Below are 22,078 nucleotides of genomic sequence, written 5' to 3' on the forward strand. Positions count from 1 at the left end.
CACACAACAGAAGCAAAAGGCTGCTTGCAGATAAGCATAGACGAGCCTTGACCTTCAAAGAAAATGATTGGGTATTGCTCAAGTTTCCAAAGGGGAAAGTCCATGAAAGAGAAAGGGTAATTCCTAAATAATTATCTCAGTCATAGGTACAAGGCAAGGAAGGATAAATATATCCAGGGCAACCTTGATCAAAGGTACAAGACAAAAGAGATGATCAAGAGTAATTAGAGGAGTCTAAATATAGAAAGTGATTGTGCTAATCTCAAGTGATTAGAATAGCTCTTTAGAATCTAGTATGAAATCTGGGAAGCCTCACTGTGAAATTCTAACTTGCCACAAAATGTTTACATTTAGCAGCTTTTGGGAGTAGCTTGGCGAGACCTCCAAATCACTGTGCTAAGGTTTTGCAAAAGAGGTGAAATTTTTAAAGCCCAAAGGATGAATTTTATTTTTTCCAAAGATTATCCTAATTTAACAGGTAGATTGTAGCCTTGGGTCAGCTTCATAAGCCTCCAAGGTTTAGGCAACGGTCTTGCACCCGAGCCAATTAATAAAAGGGTAAGTTCATGCTTTTTATTAAATGAAAGGTTAGATCAGTCCTTCCTCATTTAGTAAGTTGACTCTAGTCTCTGTTTACTAAACTTGACTAGGCCACATGTCCAAAGTAGACTCTGCTCTTTGTTTACTAAGCTTGACTAGGCCACATGTTTAAAGTAGCCTACACTTGCTTTGAGTGAACTTAAGAAGTGTGTGTGTGGTGTTTCCACTTGCCAAGATGATTCCCAAGAAGGGGGAGGGGAGAGTTCTAACATGAAAGGCAAGAGGGGACAAGTGTTGGACATGCTTGAGTTGCATTAGGAGGTGTTCCCACCTCATTGGTCAAGTGTAAAACATTCTAATTCAAGTCTAGTTACACACTTGCATAGCTATATAAGAGAGGGCTCATTGCATTTTTGAGGCTCTTGCTCCTCTGACACACTCTCTCAAGCACCCAAGATTGGCAAAGCAAGCTCTCTCTCTCTCTCTCTCTCTCATGGGAGCTCTAGAGAAGGACTCTATGCTCAAGCTCTTTGCTATGGATGTAAATCCAAGCCAATGAGAGTTCCTTCTTCTCTATCTTTACTATTCTCTTACTAAGCTATGTTAAGAGCTTGCCCATGAGCAAGTGCACATGGAATATCAATTCTCTTACTTGAAAAATACTTCTCTTCGTCCTCATCTTCCTCTTTCCCCGCAATTCCTTTCTCTCTGCTGGAGTGTTTAGGGTTTAAGAAGGAGGGTTATACCATGGAATCTTGAAGACACCATCTTCTTGATTCAAGCAACGCTCCATAAGAGCACAAACATGTATTGTAACAAAAGCTCTCTTTTGAGAGGATTCTAACACAAGTCCTTTTGGAGGAGGGACCGATTTCAAAAAAGTCCTACCCTCATTGAATTGTCAATAATATTTGGTTATTCTCTTTGAATTATGTGCATGGTTAAAGTGTTTTTAATGTGTGTTTGTGTAAAAAAATCAGCAACAGCACAACCTATGTTCTCCTTGCTATCTCTCTCTTAAAGGAAAACTCTCTTCTTTCATAGTTAAATTTCGTTGAATCTAAAAGTAAGTGTTAGATTCTCTGACACAATCACCTATCTTGCATCTTGAAGGAGGAATGTGACATTACATGAGAAGTCAACATAGATGAAAAACTTCATGAGAAGTCTGCTACTCATGGGCTCTTTGAAAAAGATGTCATGCTTTGTCAATTCCTAGGGGGGTCCATCTTTCAAAAAGACCTATAGCATGTGTGTTAGAGATGTAGCCCCCTTTTCTTTCATAAATTTATAACTTCTTTTAAAGCTTTCATTATGAGGTGGACCACTTTTGGGATAAATGCTTTGGTCAACATATATGCCAAAGTATTGTCCTTGTAAAAGCATCAAACACTTTTGATGGGCTTCATGTATTATACATTGTTGCTTGGATTGCATTGATTTCACGATATGAACAACATGGGCAAGGCTTAAATGCTCTACATTGTGTTTAATAAATGTGGAGTGAGCTTTTTTCTCCATATATAGCCTCCCAAAATACATTTATATGTGAAGACTAATAGCAAGGGCTAACCAAGGAAGTTTGATTATTTGAATAGATACAATTGGAGGGCATCTACCCATATGGATTCACATTCGTTGATGCACTCAATGCATGTAGTCTCCCAAATCGCAAACAAGAGGCAAGTGTAGCTTGATAACATGAGGGTTAAATATGGATTTATGTAAACAACGGTATATTTGCATGACTAATATTTATGCAAATTCTTTGTGAAGGATAGACACGAGGATACTAATCGCAAGTGTGGTAGCTCACATCTAGATTACTAATTGAGATAGGCACTCACAATTGAGGAAGGACCACACAACACATCTATGTAAACTTAAAGGTAATGCTTTTTTCCCATCCATTGGGGATAAAAAGGAAGCGACCCTCTGATCTTGGAGGAGAAGAATGTTGTGACCCTCCAACATTGGAGGAGGAGCATATCATAACGACCCTTCGAAAAACAGCTACATGGGGAAGGGCACTCCTTATGATTTACAAATCTAAGCGAGGATGCAACTTCATAGCCATAATTACATATCATGGTGTTGTGTTTTCTTCAGTGTACACACATGTGAGCACGTAATGCATTGATCATGTTTTTCTGCAAACTTATATTGACTATTATCGCCATATTCTAAAAAGTTTTTCCAATCTTGCAAGGTTTGAACAATGTATGTACTCTGTACTCTGTACAAGTGCTTGGAATTAACCTAGCACACAAAATTCAATATACTACTAATTTTCTATTGGAATATGGATCATTCACAAGTGCATCCTTACACATATTGTTCGTGAGATGGTGTATCTTTGAGAGACTATTTTATCTGTAAAACATGTGATCTGTTCTCAAGAAATTTTGAAAACATTGGTAGATTCCATCGATGAAGATGATGCCCTATATATCTTCTCTAGCAAGTTTGCTTAATATCACAAATAATGATTTTGAGTAATGATCGCTTTTGCATGACTGAAAGGGATTAGCCTCGACACCTAAGTCTTCATGAATGATCAATAGCCTACCACGACCACCTTGAGGGAAAGGTGGAGGGAGAAAGTGGATCATACTTTTCCATGTTGTGCATTGATCCCAAGACCAATTCTCTCTAAGCTTGTAGGGTTGAAAAGACTTTGAAATTTTAGACCAGTTAATGCTCACAAGTTCAAAATATGAAGGACGTTATAGGCAATGTATTGCATATTTTAAGGATGGATTGAAAAATTTGAAAGACTTAGGGCCTTTACACACTATGTTGATGCTCGCCAAAACTGTATGCACACCCAATAGAGTTGCATCACATCTGATTTGGGCGTTGGGGGTTTCAAAGCACCCATATTTGGTGGAGCACTCCTTAGGCTCTCTCTTTCCCTTTTTGCCAATCACATGCAGTGCCTTTTGGTGTTACCCATTATCATTTAAACCACCAGTGTATAGTGTGTCTGTCCAAACCCTCGCCGCTATTTAAAAATGGGCTGTTGTATTTTGGCACGAGCGCCCATTTTCTTTTGGGAGTGTGTAAAGGCTGTCAGGTAGGGTGTGGGTAATCATCATCATCATCATGGGCTAGGAAAATACATTTTCCTGACTGGTGAAACAAGGGCAAACTTGAAATTCTCCTGGTTTTTAGGTCAGAATTGGAAGCTTTCGAGGCCAAAACCTGTGAATTTTCCCCAAGGCAGGATCAAAATCTAGCCGGATTTTACAACCAGTAACATGGTAGAGGTGCAACGAACGCCATCAAAACAAATGTCGTTGTAGGGTCGTTGAGCTGCACTTTAGCGTCGTCCGCCCAACAAGAACCGTGCAAACTCGATGCTTTCCAGTTTCTTTGTTCTACTTCGCATTTTCATTTGACTGGACCGAGTATGGACTGTTGCCCCGCAGCTGGAGTTCGCCATGGCGTCGGCACGGGCGCTTGTCTCAAAGAGACGCAGCCGTTGCCGGTTCGCCCGCATCAGCTTTTACGAGTGCCAGCGTCCCCGAAAACTCAAGGATGCAAATGTTCTATGAGGAGCTATGGAGTTTCTTCCTTCTCACAGGCCGTTGGTGCAGATAGGGTACCTTCATCCCCTCGGATACTTGCATCCAGGCATGCAAATACAAGCACTACAGCTAATAATCTGCCCGAAAACGAGGCATTGTCTTCAAATGCTGATTGCAACACCTCTAACTATAATGAGAGGAACAGAGGACAGAATGGTGCTGGTAATACGACATTCACACAGCTACCTAGCAGGGTAAACTCAACCAATTGCAGTATATCAGAATACCAAACCAGTATGGAGGAGAGCAGCAAATTGTCAACTGCCAAAATTTCCAACAACGGGCGTGCTGGCAGTACAAGTTGTGCAGATGACATAAGTTCTCCATCAGTTGATTCCACCCGCAAATCTGGATCAGATGACCAGAATGAAAACACATCTTTACCAGCGTCTCTGACAGATGAAATGACAAAACCTGGTCCCTTGATGGAGATACACAACCACGTAGCTGGTAAAGAGTCACCTTCTAGTGAGAGTGATTCTTCCTTATCTCATCTTCTATCTTCCCGCAATATTGTAGAATTCATATCCAGGTTTCCAAGCTGGGCAGATGAGCAAAAGGAGAGTGGCATGCCCCAGAGGCAACGACGAGCTTTTTATTCCCATGAGGATTGGCTTCGACATCGCAGCTCCTTGCGATACGTACGCCATGTGCTTTCAAGCGTTTCTTCCAGGGTCATAGTATCGTTAGTTCCGCCTGTTTTTACATTCACAGCTGGAGCTATAGGTGTTGCGGCATACAACACCGCATTGAAATACGGTTACCTTCCTTCATTCCTTCCTTTACTACATGCAGCGTCTCTTCCTTATGAGCTGACTGCCCCGGCACTTGCATTGTTGCTAGTGTTCAGAACAGATGCTTCATACTCCCGTTATGATGAAGCAAGAAAGACTTGGACAAGTGTCATTAGTACTACGAAGGATTTGGCCAGACTTTCTGCACAGCTGATCAAGAGTCCTCAAGATGTGGCTTTAAAATCATCTCTCTTGAGTTACATCATGGCTTTTCCTGTTTCACTGAAGGTAAGCCGTTGTCTGGTTAGGTTTGCATTTCCACATGCAGCTTTGGTAGCTAAGTGATAAAATAGTGGAGTTTTTGGTTGCTGGCAGTGTCACCTTATTTATGGATCTGACACCCCGAGCGAACTACAGAGGTTGCTTCAACATGACGATTTAGCTTTTGTGCTCAAGTCCCAGCACAGACCAAACTGCTTAATTCAGCTGATATCACAAGCAATGGATCTTCTTCACCTCGAGAAGACAGACAGAGTTCTGCTGGTATGGTTGTTGAAATCTGTCAGCCCTTTTGACCAAGTAGCAGAAAGATATTTGACAGATTAAGCTTGTGGAGTTTTGTTACTTTATGATTACAGACCTTCTGCCAGCCAGCAGTGTTCATGCATATGTTGGGTTATGGAATCATTCTGGTCTGAAGTATTAAACTCCTGAGGTTAGGTTGTATAACAATAGTAAGCACAAAGTTTGTAGCATTCTCTCTCTCTTTCTCTCTCTCTCTCTCTCTCTCTCTCTCTCTCTCTCTCTCTCTCTCTTCCGCGCAGGTTTCCCTTTTTCATTTGATATGCGTGATACCGGAGTGCAATGTAACCATCAGATGTATACTACTAAAAGTTTCGTTGTTTGCAAGTAGACGGATTGTTTAACTGAAGATTTTATAGATTGCAAAGTGGTTGGCAGAGTGTAAATTGAACCGATTTGATGAACGCATACTGGGAGATATCATGCATTCATCACGCACAGGAAATGCAGAAAGTGAAGGCACACTTGAGGTTCTCTAACTCTGTGAACACCAATAGAGCAAAATTTCGACTCAAGTGTTGACATGAAGATCACCAAAACGAAGGGAGAGGTGATGGACACATCGGAGATAAAAACAGAAAATTTGGCACTAAAAGCATGTATAGAAGAGGGTTTAAGGGCATGGATCAATGCTTGTAAAAACACACGAGGAAATCGTTTAGTGGATTGAGGTGGCAAATAAACAAAAGGCTACTTAGGTATCCACAGCTCTCAAACCAAGATCTTCTATCATTAATGAGACCTTGGAAGAGGAACAATGGAGGAAGATGAGCACTTCTTGTGCGGGTGACAAGTTTGATGATGGCGTGGAGGAGGACATGTGTCACCCAAGTTTGTGACGTGGCATGCCCAACTTAGAAGATGGGCCGAGAGGACTAAAGGGGGTTAGAGTTTTAAACTCTAACCCTAACCAACTTATGGCGCATCGGCCGAGGGGCCTTAAACCCTAAAAACTCAGAGAATCCCTTGAAATTGCGTAAGCTGTTGAGGTGGCAACACTTGCGCAAATCTTGATGACATGGTAGGCTGGTCGCAAAACACGGAAGGGTGATGATGTGGGAGCTAAGTTTTGAAGGCAAAATTGGGCGCTAGCTTTTGGGTACCAGTGCTTTGCTTTTAGACAAGTGCTTTCGGGGCTTTGCTTTTGGGCATCCCTTGTATCCTTATAAGGGCATTGAGGGCCACTTCGGAGAGCATCTGGACGTAGAGTTTGAGAGAGCGGGACCCTCGGGGAGCTGTATCTTTGCGAAGCAATAATAAAGAAATAAGGGAAGGGGTGCCGGTCTTTGGGGCTTGTGCATCTAGATACGAAACTCCCCTGTTTTGTGTCGACTCTCCTCTTCTCTCTCTCTCTCTCTATTCAAGTTCAGTTTAGTTATTTGCAGGTTCTGTTCGTGTGTTGCTATTGATTTCTCGTTGAGTGTATCCAAGCGTGTAACAACATGAAGAAGCTATACAAGCTCATGGGGACTCAAAAGCAATGGGCGGTACTAAACTTGTTTCACATGGACGATTTGAAAATGGAACAAAGCAAGTAGATTTGCCCACCGCATGTGTTTCTCAGACAACTTGGTATGAGTAAGAAAATATACTTTGATGATCCTTATGCACAGTGAAATCAGCCCCCAAGAGGTAATGCTTCCAGGAAGTCAAGGCATGGATGACCGCCAAGAGTTCCTTCTCATAATTCGTGATACGCGCTCGGCCTTAGTGAGAAGCTGACTTTCAAATGTGATGACATGCCAATCCTATTGCAAAACAGCCCCAATACTACTCCCACAAGCATCACAATGAACTTGGAAAAACTTTTGAAGATCTGGTAATACCAAAATGGGTTGTAATAAACTTGGACACTTCAAGCTGAAGATCTACACAGTAACACACATGAGAAAACTGCAAACAACTGAATTGAACTTGAAGAGAGAGACTCAGAGAGAGAAGAAGAAGAGAGAGTCGGCACGGAATGACGAAGTTTCGTCCCTAGATGCACCGGCCCCAGAGACTGGCGCCTCTTCTTGGTATTTCTATATCATTACTTCGCAAGAGTACAATGCTCGAGGGTCCTCTCTCTTGCAGTGCTCCCAAGCTAATCTGCCAAGAGGAGAGGCCTTGGCACTTATTTAAAGGCCCTTGGCCAAAAGCAAACAAGTGAAAAGCTCTGTTCCAAAAGCTTGCGCTCAAAGGCTTCCAGCATAAAACGTGCCGCAAAATCTGGGTCCAGCAGTATGGAAGTATCAGGGGGGTCCATGCTTTATTTTCAAAGAGTTTAGGCCCCTCGGTCAATATTCGTAAGTTGGTGGGGTTAGGTTTTAAACCATAACCCCCTTTGTCCACTCGAACAATTGTTTGAGTTGGGAACTTGCCACGTCACAAAGTTGTGACATACCCCCTCTTGAAAGAATTGTAATCAACCTTGACTACGCCTACAAAATAGACATAGGACAAAAACTAGCTCAATAGACAGTGACTCTGTAAGTACTGACGTACTAGACTGCACACATCCAACACTTGCACAAAGACGATCACTAAACATTCACATCATTATCCCCGTTGAGATCTCTGATGAGAATCATGATGTCACAAGGCAGTCTCCACGTGCCAATAGAAAAGAACAGACTGACAGACTTTTAGCACTTCAATAAGAGCTGAACTAAAAGAGAGACGACATGCAACACAGAGTGGCGGAATTCCACCCCAGATAGTATTGGCCCCAAACCTTGGCTCCCCTTTTGGTGTTTCTTTATATTGCATCATCAAAGTACAAGCCGGTACTCCATCCTCTGCATCTTCGTCCAGAAGCATGCCAGAGAATGACCTTATGGCCTCATATTGAAAGGCCCTAGGCCCAAAAGTAAACTTACATGAAAAGCCTTTAAACTCAAAAGCATCTGGTCCAAAAGCAATGCCTAAAAACTGCCAGCGTGATTTATGGAAATCCGTACAACTGCCACATCAGCAACGCAAATCGTGGAAATCCGTACAGGCTGCCACGTCAGCATGCCAGCGCAATTTTTGGGTTGTCCATATAGTCCTGCCACGTCAGCACACCAGCACGAAATCCTGGCTGTCCGTACAGGTATGCCACGTCATCAGCTGGCTGTGTATCTTTTGTGTGTGTGTGTGTGATGGTCCTGCTTCATCTTTTGTTGCTTCTACCTCTTCACTTAGGGTTTTAGGCCCCTGAGTTGGGATCTGCATAGTGGCTCCGTTCTTCAGTGGCTTGAGACGTCAGCAGTTTGTGACATCCCCCTTCCTTGAAAGAAAGTAATCGTCCGCGATTAGAGCATATCTGCAAAACAACTCAAGTTAGCTCAAAAATTTCCGAGGGTCATTTCGAGGAACAATCCGAGGGACAATCAGTTTGCTCTTTTTTTTGTTAAAGAGTTGGCTTCTCCTTTCGGCTCTTTTGATCAAGGAGTTGGCTTCTCCTTTCGTCCAGATCGAAACTCTTGATATTTTGGCGTAGTAAAATTAGCCATCACACCCAGACCGCACTGATCTTCCCCAGATGTCTTGATGCATTAAAATTACATACCCAGGCAATCTCAACCAATTAGGAATATTCAGGGGTTGGCACATCACAATGCAACACAAATGCTCACATATGCATGCTACAAGACATAGAAACATAACGTCGCCGATGAACACTCCCCCCGCAAATAACCATCCAGGTCTTGGCCATGAGCTGTTCAACGACTCCCTCATCACTCCTCCCACAAATAACCTAAAAAGGTCCGGGCCATGAGATATAGAGTCCTTTTACAACCAAACGCCCCTTAGAGTGTCACAAATGGGTGACGTAGCCTGGACATTGGGGCAACAGAGAACACACACACCCTCCCCGGCAACAAATAATTCCGGAAAACCCATTGTTAGGGCTGATGTGGCAGCAGCGTACGGAATTCCGCGTTTTGCGGCGCTATTTGCGGCAGGCCGTACGGAAGGCTGACGTGGCAGGCTCGCGTGAGAAAAAGCAGGGAAATTCTATGCAAGGCTCCTTTTGGGGAAAAATTGCTTTGAGTTGCTTTATTTACCGTAAGGCTTGTGAGAAGAGCTACATTATTTTTGAATGCTTTTTATGGGCAGCTTTTGGGGCTCTGCTTTTAGCAACCCTTGTAAATCTATAAATTAGTGGCTTGGGCTCCCACTTCTCAGAGCATCTGGACGCAGAGTCTGAGGGTGAGACCCAACCACTCCCTTGTACTTTAGGCACAAATTTTTATACAAAATGAAATACGGAAAGAGGCGCCAGTCTTTGGGGCCAATATTTCTTGGCACGGAACTTCGTCGGGCCGGTGTTGAATCAAATTGTGAACTGTTTTGAAGTGAATTCCTGTCGTGTTGTGATAGATTCCTGACTTGGAGTGTCCAAGCTGTTACAGTAGTATCAGAGCGCGTCCAATTTCTCTTCTACCGGGAAATCCGATCTTTTTTACGCGGCACTTATGGATTCAAGCAAAGGACAGTCGACTTCCTCTGCATCAGGAGATGCGGGAAGAGATCACGAAGAAGATTCACGCGAGGAGTATGGCCCACCTCGGCCTACTCAGGCGGAGCTTGAAGAGATGGAACATCGGAAATTGGTCGATGAGGCGACAAAGTTGATGATGAATTTTGCGAAGGACCGGAAACTTGCAAAATTTTTTACCGAGACCTCCTTCGACAAGGTGCACTCACAATGGCGGCAAACCATGGAGCCACCCCTCAAACTGGCGCTCAAACAACCTCTTATGCCGAGGATGTTTATAGAGCAAGAATTAGAAGAGGTGGTTGATGCACGGATTAGCTAGCTTCTTGACGTGCAAAACAAAGCCAAAAAGCAGAAGAAAGGCATTGATTTCCCGGGCTATTTGGGTCGTCAATCTACTTTTGCCTCGGCAAGAAAGCAGAAGAAGCTTGTGCGATTTGAAGGAGTACGTAGTTCCTCTTCTTCTGACAATTCTTCTAGCTCTTTTGGCTCGAGCGAAGAAGACAAAAGGGAAAAAGCGAAGCAAAAACCAACGCTTTGGAAAGGGCAAGAAAAAGGCAAAGAAGTCTAGATCTCGCGTAGTTTTGGACAATTCTACAAAGGACTCGTCTTTGGATAGTTCGGACTCCTTCGACAATGGATTTTATGCAAGGAAGAAGAATTTTTATAAAGCCAATGTCACGTGACACATCCAACCCTATGTGTTCGTGGACAAGCTACAACATGACCAGGGTTCAGTTCAGTCAAGTCGGTCTAGAATAGGAAGCGTTCTGGCACTTTTGTGAGTCTGCTCTCAGATCGTGCATGTCCAGACACTTAGAGTAGATGCATATCCTCTGGTTGCACACATCATGATCATCAGATTTCCATCAGAACCCTGTGTTCATCAGGCAACTTCTCAGCAGGACCCCCCAAGATGCCCTAGCATTTGTGCATCACAGCAAAGAAGCTAGCGTTTTTGGATCAAGACCAGCCCTGGCGTTTTTGCATTGGCAGGACAACTCGGCAACAACAAGAGACAGCAGATCAGCCCTAGCGTTAGCAGATTTCCACCGCAAGATAGATCAGCCCTAGCGTTTTTGGAGCAGCATAACGGCCAGCGTTTTGCAGTTCCATCGCGACAAGACAACAAGAAGACCAGCGTTTTCAGTTTTCAGCACATAGACTCCGCAGAACAAGTCCCGAACGTCGCAGATCTCACCTTCCCGCAGCATATCCTCGCCGCACGGTCAGATCCTGCGAAGTTTGTAGATTCAGCCCCGAAAACGCAGATTTCAGCATCTGCATTTTCAGCGCATCGTCGTCGTATCGTCGTCATCGCATCGTCACCGACATAGAGTCAAAATTCAGCAGATAAAGATCTGCAGATTACAGCCATTAGCGTTTTCGGATTCAGCCCGTCTTATCGTCGTCCTCATCGTCGTCGACATCGTCGGCAAGTCCAAGGCATTGTAGAGATTTGTGCAATCAATAGTAGACCGCTCTCGCCATAGAGAGTGGGGCCTTCGAAGGAGGGTTTGACAACATTTTGGTGTCGTATTCTTCTCTCTCTATCTCTCAGTCTCAACACCTTCATTCACGGTGTTTATCCACTTTCTTTGTGTCCATTGCACTCTCCTATTAAAGGAACGGAAGGCTCTCCCTTCTGTAAGTAAAAGGAACCCTTGAGCACGTTTCGGAGCACTCATCTTGAGCCATGTTCAACATTCACTTTTGCTGCACCTTACAGCCAACCAATATGACTTTTTGGAAGATAAAAGCAAGAAAGTCCGAGAGTTTAAAGAAGGTGGACAGTCAATTAAATTTGACTCGTTTTTTGGATTTTGAGATGCTTCGAAGGCTTTGGCCTTCATATAGTAGTTTGACATAGCTTTCTCTGGAGGACATTATTCAGAGCACTCCAAGATTCAGAGGGCTACCTCTTTCTTCAAGGGAAACGCTCGAACTTGGTGGTCCACTCTTCTATGAAACAAGAAAGCGTGTCACGTGACACATCCAACCCTATGTGTTCGTGGACAAGCTACAGCAAGACAAGGGTTCAGTTCAGTCAGTTCAGTTAGATTAGGAAGTGATCTGACACTTTTGTGAGTCTGTTCGCAGACCGTGTATGTCCAGACACTTAGATTAGATGCATATCCTCTGGTTGCACACACCATGATCATCAGCATTACCATCAGAATCCATCAAGAAATTTTCCAGTGCATTAAACCTATTTTCCCTATTTTTGACATTTTTCACTTATTATTTTTAAGTGACTTTTGTTGGAAAGTAGGTAGGGCAATTTTGCTAAGTTGTATAAATAGAAACCTAGCGCTAGCACTTTCTAGCAGAAGAGGCAGCAGGAAAATCGGTTCAACAGGCACCTTCTCAGCAGGACCCCCCTCCCCCCCCCCGGCAAGGCCTAGCGTTTTTGCACCATAGACCAGCCCTTGCGTTTTTGCAAAGCAGATCAACCCCGACGATTACAAGACACAGCAGATCATCTCTAGCATTAACAGATTCCCACAACAGATAGCAGATTTCCCCGCAAGATAATTTTCAGCCCTAGCGTTTTTGGTTTGCAGATCTTCGTGACGGAATCAGCCCTAGACTCAGCGTTTCCAGTTTTCAGCAATCAATTTCCGCAGTAGAACCTCCAAACCTCGCAGAGCTCACCTTCCCGCAGCAGATCCTTGCTGCACGGTGAGAATTCATCAAAGTTTACAGTTTCAGCCTGGAAAACACAGATTTTAGCATCTGCATTTTCAGCGCGTCGTCGTCGTACCGTCGTCATCGACATAGAGTCAGAATTCAGCAGATAAAGATTTGCAGATTTCAACCATTAGCGTTTTCAGATTTTAGCCCGTCTCGCGTCGTTCTCATCGTCGTCGACATCGTCGGCAAGTCCAAGCATTGTAGAGATTTGTGCAATCAATAGTCCCACCCGTACTTCATCGCGCATCGGGCGGGCTCCTGTCTTCACCGCTCATGTCTTACAGGGCATAAGCCAATTAAGATCACTTGCACGAGAAGGATCCAGATTTGTTTCAAGTCACTGTTTTTCTCAGAAGCAGTGCCATGCAGATGTTGATGTCTACAACTACCAAGCAACATACTCCAAGTACTTGGCAAGCTTTTAAGAAAAAATTTTGCCCGAAGTTATATGGTTTCTGACATCTTGTCACGTGACACATCCAACCCTATGTGTCTGTGGACAAGCTACAACATGATCAGGGTTCAGTCAGTCCAGTCAGTCTAGATTTAGAAGTGATATGGCACTTTTGTGAGTCTATTCGTAGACCGTGCATGACCAGTCACTTAGTGTAGATGCATATCCTCTGGTTGCACACAGTATGATCATCAGTATTCCCTTCAGAATCCATAAGATTCAGTCAGGGGAATTTTCCAGTGCATTTAGCCTATTTTTCCTATTTTTGGTATTTTTCACTTATTATTTTTAAGTGACTTTCCAACAAAAGTAGGTAGGGCAATTTTGATAAGTTAATATATAAGCAAACCCAAGTTAGTACTTTCTGGCAGAAGAGGCAGCAGGAGCACATGCTCAACAGGCATTCTTCTCAGCAAGAACCCTCAAGCGCCAAGCTCCCCCATAGCCTAGGTTTTTGGATTGGACAACCTCAGCAGGACCCCCCCCATTTTGGCGTTTTCAGCATTGCCTTGATCGCCATCATCACCAGCATGCCTAGCGTTTGCAGATTCCTCTCATCGCCAGCACCTCAAACTGCTAGCGTTTCCAATTTCAGCTCATCAGCGTTTTTGGATTCCATCAAGCCTAGCGTTTTTGCTAAGGATACAAGGCAGCCCAGCGTTTGTGGTTTCAGCCATTGTCGTAGTAGAAGGTCAGCGTTTTCAGCAATGAAGGACAGCAGACAATTCAGCCCTAGAAGCATTGTAGATACCCCCATTTTCAGCCCTTGAAAACGCAGCCAAACCAGAGATTTTCAGCCACCGAAACAGTCCCGAAATTCAGTAGATAGAAGACCATAGATTTCAGCCCTAAAGTCGTCATCATCACCGTCGTCGTCATCGGCATAGTCCCAAGTTGCATCAGTCCATTGCATACGCATTGTACCACTTTGTGCAATCATAAGTAGACCACTCTCGCCGACGAGAGTGGGGCCTTCGGAGGAGGGTTTTACAACGTCTTTGGTGTCGTATCTATCTCTCAGTCTCATACACTTGCATGCACAGTGTCCATTCACTTTGTTCGTGATCATAGCACTTTCCATTAAAGAACGGAAGGCTCTCCATTCCATAAGAACTAAAAGGAACCTTGAGCACAGTTTGGAGCACTCATCTTGAGCAAAGCGCAAACAATCATTCCGCTGCACCTAACACATCTTCCTTGGGAGTGCAACTTCTGGCAGAGTGGGGTATCTTGAAATGCTTGCCATGGAAACCGTAGCAGATTATAACTTGAAGTTTCTCGACATCTCTCAGTAGATGTCTCTTCACGAGCAGATGACCTTGGAGATCAAATGCGATTGCTATCTTGGGACTATCATCGCCGCCAACGAAAACACTCTGTCCAAAAGTTGATGGATCATGCTGTGCTCGGCTACGACCCTATGGAATGAACCTAACCCTAATTTTCTGGTGCAGGTTTCAGGATGGAAAGTCAGCCGACTTTCCAAGCTCGACTAATGTCAAGATTTCTTTTTTAAGTTCGAAATCTATTTGAGAACTTGTTTGGTGATCCTGTTTGAAATTTGTTTGAAATGGATGGTATCTGTTTTGAACCTATTTTGGTGCCGATTTGAAATGTTTGACTCTGGTTTTAATACTGGTTTCATTGATTGGTGACTTTACTCCTGGGTTGAGAACTGAAAAATACTGTTTTGGTATTGTTTGAACCTCGAAACAACGCAGGCCGATGCCTGTGGAGCGTTCTGTTGTATGCTAGAAAACCTCCGAACGACGCAGGCCAATGCCTGAGGACTGTTCCGTTGTATGCTAGAACCTCCGAGCGACGCAAACTGCGGTCTGGGGAGCGTTTGGTTGTACAGTCCTTTGAGCTCATGGCCCGAACTTTTTTAGGTTATTTGCGGGGGGAGTGACGAGGTAGTTGTTGAGTAGCTTCATACCGTAGACCGTTTGTCTTGGAGGACTGCTCAGCGGCGCTGTTTGTTGTGTTTTGTAACATGCATATGTAAGCATTTGTGCTGCATTGTGATGTGCCAATTATTGAATATTCCTAATTGGATGAGATTGCCTTGGTATGTAATTTTAGTGCATCAAGACACTCGTGGAAGATCAATACGGTCTCGGTGATGGCTAATTTACTTTGCCGGAATATCAAGAGTTCCGATCTGGACGAAAGGGGAAGCTAACTCCTTGATCAAAACAGCCGAAAGGAGAAGTTAACTCCTTGATCAAAAGAGCAGAGAGGAGAAGCTAACTCCTTAATAAAAAGAGCAAATTGATCGTCCCTCGGAAATTTTTGAGCTAACTTGAGTTGTTTTGCAGATATGCTGTAATCGCGGACGATTACTCTCTTTCAAGAAGGGGAGATGTAACAAACTGATGACATGGTAGATTTTCGAAAATTGCAATGGCATGATGACGTGGCAGGCTGTACAGATTTCCGCGTTTTGCGCTGGCTGATGAAACCGGCCTGTTTAATCCAAAAAGGGCGGTAGACCTTAGACTTAAACCTTATTTGTTTTCACCCATTTAATTTGTCGCCCACTTTACCTGTACTTTCGAGACACAACAAAGGGGAAAGGGATACAGGCTGCTAGACCGCACCTGTATGAGAAGACCGACACCAAACTGGCTCCTAAATTAGGCGCCCCTTTCGGTATTTCTTTTTTCTTTAACAGAGGGAATAAAAGTTGTGGTTCCCTACAAGCTGCCCCGCACAATCTTGGCTGAATTTCAACTGTTCTGGCTTGATTTCGGCAGCATAACTGTACGAGGACCCTTCACAGTCAGTATTCCCACGCATTGGATGACTTTCCCGACGCATACGGACACTTTGCAAAACCTGGCGAGAATCTGCAGCATGCTGAATTCTCTGTTTTCTGCCCCGAAAATGTGCCAGATCACCTATACAACGGTTCCCTTGCGTCCCCGAACCTCCTGGGGGTATCAGGGTCCGTTTAGGGCCAAAACCCTAAACCTGCAAAAATACACAGCAGGCTGTAATTCACTGTTTCGGGCTCCGTTTTGCGTGCCGGTCGCATCCGTAACAAGTCCTCGAGCTCCCGCACCTGTAGGGCTACTTGCCCTTTGAATCGGACGAGATTTCGCACGTGAAACCTCTCTGAATCACCTGTACCTGCGGGGGATTAGCCGCTAGCCAATCCAGTACCTGTGCAAGAGGCTCTTGCCTCGGCAATCGCGCATGAACCCACACAATTGTACATTGGTCAATTGAAAAGCCCACTAGAGGGGCATAACATATTGCCATAGGGGAGAGAGAGGGCAGTGCGTAGCGTGCAGGGCATCACTCCTGGCACCGCACTGTACATAAGAGGTAAGCAAGCACTCCATTGAAGCTCTCAACCTGTGACAGAGAGAAAATGAGTCCCTCTCCTCTCTAAAATCAGCGCCCCCTCTTCATGCATGAGGAAAGTGCACAGAAATGTGGCACTTGGCACATTTACAAGCTATTTCCCGTTTCGGGGTTGCCGCCTAAAAATCTCCCGACCGGTTGCCCAGTTGACTTCACTGCAGAGTAATAAAATGTTCCCCTTGTCATTCCGAAGATAATGACGCGAACACATTTTCAAGTCCCAAAATAGCAATTTTAGGAAATGCTGCCATTGTATCTTTCTAGGTCATCCGACCCTCTGTGTACACTGCAGCCACACCAAGAACTGAAATGTAGCCTCTGTAGCAAAGGATTCCACTTTGGCTAACCATAGTCCTTGTCCAACTTTAGTGCTCTCTTGCCCTCAGGCCTGGACTCCCTCTGAACAGTTCCACACTCGCTATGCAATGCAGGGCAGTTAGATTTCCCGAGGAGTGTTTTAAAAAAGTGAAAATAAATAAATAATAAGAAAGAAATCAACAAAAAGGATAGATAGTAGTCACATGCTGGTGACATACCCCCCTCTTGAAATCTCAAATGTCCTCGTTTGCATCGATGTCGTACATGCTCACAGTCAACAGTCGGGTGTGCGCACACCTGTCGACACATACACGCTCATTGTCAGCCCTGGTGTATTCAGCACCTCGTTGATACATGTATTACCTACGTGTGAACCCTTTCCCAATGACATAGTGGTAGCTTCGTACTTTGCCATTGCTTTGAGTCATTAACTTTCGAATGACAAAATGGTAGCTTTACATTTTGCCACTATCTTTTAGTACAGGTTGGATCCAGTAACACTTTCGAGCATACCCAAACCGACAGTTTAAGAATGCAGTTACACATGTACCGTTTAATATAAGCAATTACTGTATCCTTGACAAACTGACAAGAAATACTAACTTCTATAGCACTAAGCACACTTTTGGACATTCCGTAAGAGCAATTGCCAAACTGACAATCTGTACAGCTCTAACATTCATGTAACATGTACTTGATTTGAGCTCACTTTAAATACCATGTACATCATTTCTTTCAGAAGCCATTGTCACACTGACAATCCATGTAGCTTTGAAACTCAAGGGGTCAAGGTAGGTTGCAAATCGAAGGCTTCAAGGTAAAGTGATAACACAGTTGGTGACTCTGCAAGTTTACCTTCTTCCATCCACTTAGCATCCATTGGTGGATAGTTTCTGAACTTCACCAAGTAACGCCTAACAACCTTGCCTTTCACTTTTCTTTCTTTATGTGCCAAAATCTGTTCCGGGACCAAGATCTCGTCAAGTTCCTCGACTTCCGGCTGATCTTCAGCTGGCATATCTTCTGGCACATCACCCACATAGGGTCTGAGAAGACTCACATGAAGCGCATTGTGAATCTTCCAACTCTCAGGCAATTTCAACATATATGCAACATCACTAATTATGTCGCATACTTGAAAAGGCCCATAGTAACGCATGCTGAGCTTTGGAAACAGTCTTTCGTTGCCCTTCATCTTCTTTAACCTTGCCTTTTCAAAGCGTAGAAGCACCCAATTACCATGTAAAAATACCACTTAACGACGGTGACGATCAGCTGCTTTCTTTTGCTTTGCCCGAGTTTTTTCTAAGGCCACTTTGACCTTCTTGTACATTTCATCCATGTCCTCAAGATACTTATCTGCTTCAAATATCTTGTCGTTTGTATGCAGTATGGGAGGAACTTTCTTGCCACCTTCAACTATCTCAAAAGGTGCCTTGCCAGTTGATGAATGCATTGTATTATTGTATGCATACTCCACCAATGGCAAATACTACACCCACTTTCCTTTATGCTCTGACACGTAGCACTTTAGCAGATCTAGGACAGTAGAATTTGCCTCTTCTGACTGCCCATCTGTTTGAGGATGAAATAACGAAGAGAATTTGAGCGTTGTGCCCATATTCTCAAACAAGCCTCTCCAGAACAAACTTGTCATGCGTGGATCACGGTCGCTAACAATCGACTGTGGCATGCCATGATACTTGAAAATATTGCTCATGAACAAGCTTGCCTTCGTATTTGGCTTTATCTTCTTCCTGACAAGAATAAAATGAGCCTGCTTGCTGAATCTGCAAATGATGGTCCAAATACCATCGTTTCCTGTCTGCGTTCTCGGAAGATCAAAGATAAAATCCATAGGAATACTTTCCCATGGTTTATCTGGAATAGGTAGTGGTTGCAATAACCCTGGTGCGTTTCGCTTGTCAAACTTGACCTTCTGGCATATTAGGCATTCTCGCACAAAGGCATCCACATCTCTTCTCAATGTAGGCCAGTAGAAGAATGTCTCAACTGCTTTAACTGTAGCATTGATACCACGATGCCCTGCATACGGTGGGACATGACTCTCTGCCATAACTTTGTGTCGCAATGGCTTTGTGACACACAATCTGCCATGCATCATCATGAACCCATCTTTGAGAAGATAGTGTTCATGACGTTGTCCATCCATTAGCTGCTCGAACACCCTTGCAAAATCTTCATCATTTGCATACTGTTCCCTCATATCATCAAGTTCATGATGATAAGGAATTGACACAGCTGAAATTTGTGGCTTCCTTGACAAGGCATTAGCCACAACGTTCTTCTTGCCTTCCACATGCACAATTTGAAAATGGAACATGGACAAGATATTTGCCCATTGCATATGCTTCTCAGATAACTTTGCCTGTGTTAAGAAGTATCGCAAGGTCTGGTGATCTGTTTGGACAACGAAATCTGCACCTAGCAGGTAGTGTGTCCAACTTAAGAGCGCATGAATGACGGCCTGTAGTTCTTTTTCATAAACTTGCATAGTCTTTTCTGACCCTTGCAAGATTCTACTCTGATAGGCTACTACCCTGCCATCTTGCATTAGCACTGCACCAATGCTACTACCACAGGCGTCACACTGGACCACAAATGACTTTCTAAGATCTGGCAACACAATGACTGGATCTGAAGTCATCTTTTCCTTTAAGAGATTAAATGCTGAAATCTCTTTCTATGTCCATATAAAGGTGACTGCCTTCTTTTGAAGAGCATGTAAAGGTGAAGCAATCTCAACGAAATTTTGGATAAACCTTCTGTAATAGGAGCATAGTCCCAAGAAGCTTCGGACATCGTGCATCGTCTTCAAATCTGGCCATGACTTGATTGCTTCAACTTTTGCAGGATCCATTTTGACACCATCCTTTGAGACAATGTGTCCCAGAAAGTGAATCTCTTCGATAAAAAAATCACTTTTCTTTGCATATGAGCAACTTATGGCCGCGTAGCTCTTTGAACACAATGGCCAAGTGATGCCTATGCTCCTCTTCATTCTTTGAGTAGACTATCATGTCATCAAAGAATGTACCAACAAACTGCTGGTGTGGACAGAAAATTCTGTCCATCATCCTATTGAACGTAGCAGGAGTATTTGTGAGACCAAAGGGTATTACTAAAAATTCATAAAGGCCAAACGTTGTTCTAAAAGCAGTGTTGTGCACATCCTCTGATCTAATGCGGATCTGATGTTACCCACTCTTTAGATCTATCCTGCTAAACATAGCTGCTCCTTCTAATTGGTCCAGAATATCATCAATTCTAGGTATAGGAAACCTATTCTTGATGGTATTCTTGTTCAGTGCACGGTAGTCGATGCACATACGCCATGAGCCATCCTTTTTCTGCACCAATAACACTGGAGAACAGTATGGAGATAAACTGGGTTGAATCAGCCCCTTTTGTAACAGCTCCTGTACTTGGCTCATTATCTCTTTCTGCTGAGCCGCACTAACCCTGTACGGAGGCTTATTTGGTGGGCTATTGCCTGGCATCAAATCTATCGCATGGTCCTCGGGTCTCTCTGGTGGTAATTGAGACGGTAATGAATCGGAAAAACAGTCACTATACTGTTGTAAAAACATTGACCTTTCTTTATCTAACACAGATAAATTTGATTCATCACAATCTGACACTTCACGTGCAAAAACCAAGTACGCAGAAAGATGCTTTTTCATTACAGAAGTAATAGCAGAAGCTGATACAGTGGGAATAGACTCTCCTTTAAGCTTTACATCCAGAATGTGAGTCTTTCCCCTGCTCTGTACAGTGATCTTTTTGTTGTAGGCATCCATGATTCCCTGTACACGAAACAACCAAGGAATACCTAGCAACACATCACATCCGTCTAGTGGCATGATGTAAAATTCTTCAGCATCTACATAGGACTGGATATGTAGGCGCAACTTTCCAATGATGGGTGTCACAACGTCTGTATGGCCAGGACATGCCAAACCTGCCTCTGCTGTATACCCCATCTCTTCAGGTCTGATTCCCAACTCTGAAGCCAATTCTGGGGAAATGAAGTTGGCTTTGGCACCTGGATCAAAGAAGATGAGCACTGTTTGATCCTTGACCTTTCCCCATGCTCTGCAAAGCTCACTTGCATCTGGATTTGGCTTGTCACCCACCATATCTGGCACTAGACCAGCCATGGGCCTCTTTCCTTCTCTGTCCTCCTTGTCTTCAGGATCAGCTGGCCTTTTCTTTTGAGGACAATTGTAAGCAATGTGGCCAGGCTGCTCACAGATAAAGCTTTGTTCTCTGACCTGAGGATCTTCTTCTGCTCTTCCGACTTGCAAAGAAAACGTCTTTTCCATTTCTTTGCTGGTCCCTTTTCTGATTCAGTCGTAGCGTTGCCTTTCCCTGCGTTGGCTGGATCTTGAGTCGCTTTAGGAACCTCATTGGGAACGTACTTCTTTGCTGAATTTTTCTTGGCTGATCCTTCCTTGACGCCAGTATTAAATTCACAATCTTCTCCCTTGAGCAAACCATTGCCAGTGTTTGCTACCTCGATGAGTTGCGTCAAAGTAGTGACTTTGGTCTTCGTGCAGTACTTTCTCAATCCTTTGGGTAGGCCACAACAATATTTTTCAATCTGTTCTGTAATTGGCACAAACCTATAGGATGTTACTGGAAGTAGGGCTTTCCAAAAGTGTTGATTGTAGTCATCCAGATTCTTGCAAGTAACAGCATTAAGCTGGTGCCATTCTGTCATGACATCTGCTTCAAAATCATCAGATAACCATGCTGCTGCAAAAATTTGCTTGAAGTAAATCCATGTGGACGGAGCTTGCCCTTGAAGTAATAAAGTTGTCCATCATTGTCCCGCATTCCCTGTCAAAAAAGTGGCTGCCTTGCTGACCTTGAAGCCTCTGTAAAGTTTCCCCCTGCATAGGCCTTGTCAAACTGCTGGAGGAATGAGAGAGCCTTCTTCCTATCATCAAACCCTGTAAAGGTCGTGAATGTCACACCTTTGCCACCTTCTTTGTACGGAGTTGGCCTCTCCAGCGGCGTTAAGTTGTCATATGGAAGTGACTGAAACATGGGAACACTGTTAGGGTTCATCTGTGTTCCTTGGCCGCTATTAAGTTGACCTAGAAATGCCATATTTGGCTATTGATTTGTAATTCCAGCGATACCAAAATTTGCCTGTGGTATCCCTAATTGGCCCTGAATGCTTTGAAACCTTGGTAGCATGCCGGTGACACCATACATGGGGTTAGGCGTCATTGTTTGAGCACCCCCGAACACTGTTCCTGGCGTGTAAAATTGATTTCCAGGTGCATGACCAGCCATGCTT

General features: G+C 43.9%; 1 protein-coding gene across 1 annotated transcript in view; it reads left to right on the plus strand.

The window, feature by feature from the left end:
- The first annotated feature begins 3,800 nt into the window (after nt 1-3,800).
- The window catches only part of LOC147449954 (voltage-dependent chloride channel 1, chloroplastic-like), a 127,094-nt gene continuing 108,816 nt past the window's right edge, over nt 3,801-22,078 (plus strand). The window contains exons 1-2 of the mRNA XM_086522297.1: nt 3,801-5,152; nt 5,240-5,407. Coding sequence (XP_086378423.1) covers nt 3,953-5,152; nt 5,240-5,407 — 1,368 coding nt within the window. The 5' untranslated portion in view covers nt 3,801-3,952. The remainder of the gene's footprint in view (nt 5,153-5,239; nt 5,408-22,078) is intronic.

Source organism: Adiantum capillus-veneris, chromosome 10 (genome assembly GCF_014529385.1).
Source record: "Adiantum capillus-veneris isolate H3 chromosome 10, ASM1452938v2, whole genome shotgun sequence".
Taxonomy (NCBI): Eukaryota; Viridiplantae; Streptophyta; class Polypodiopsida; order Polypodiales; family Pteridaceae; genus Adiantum; species Adiantum capillus-veneris.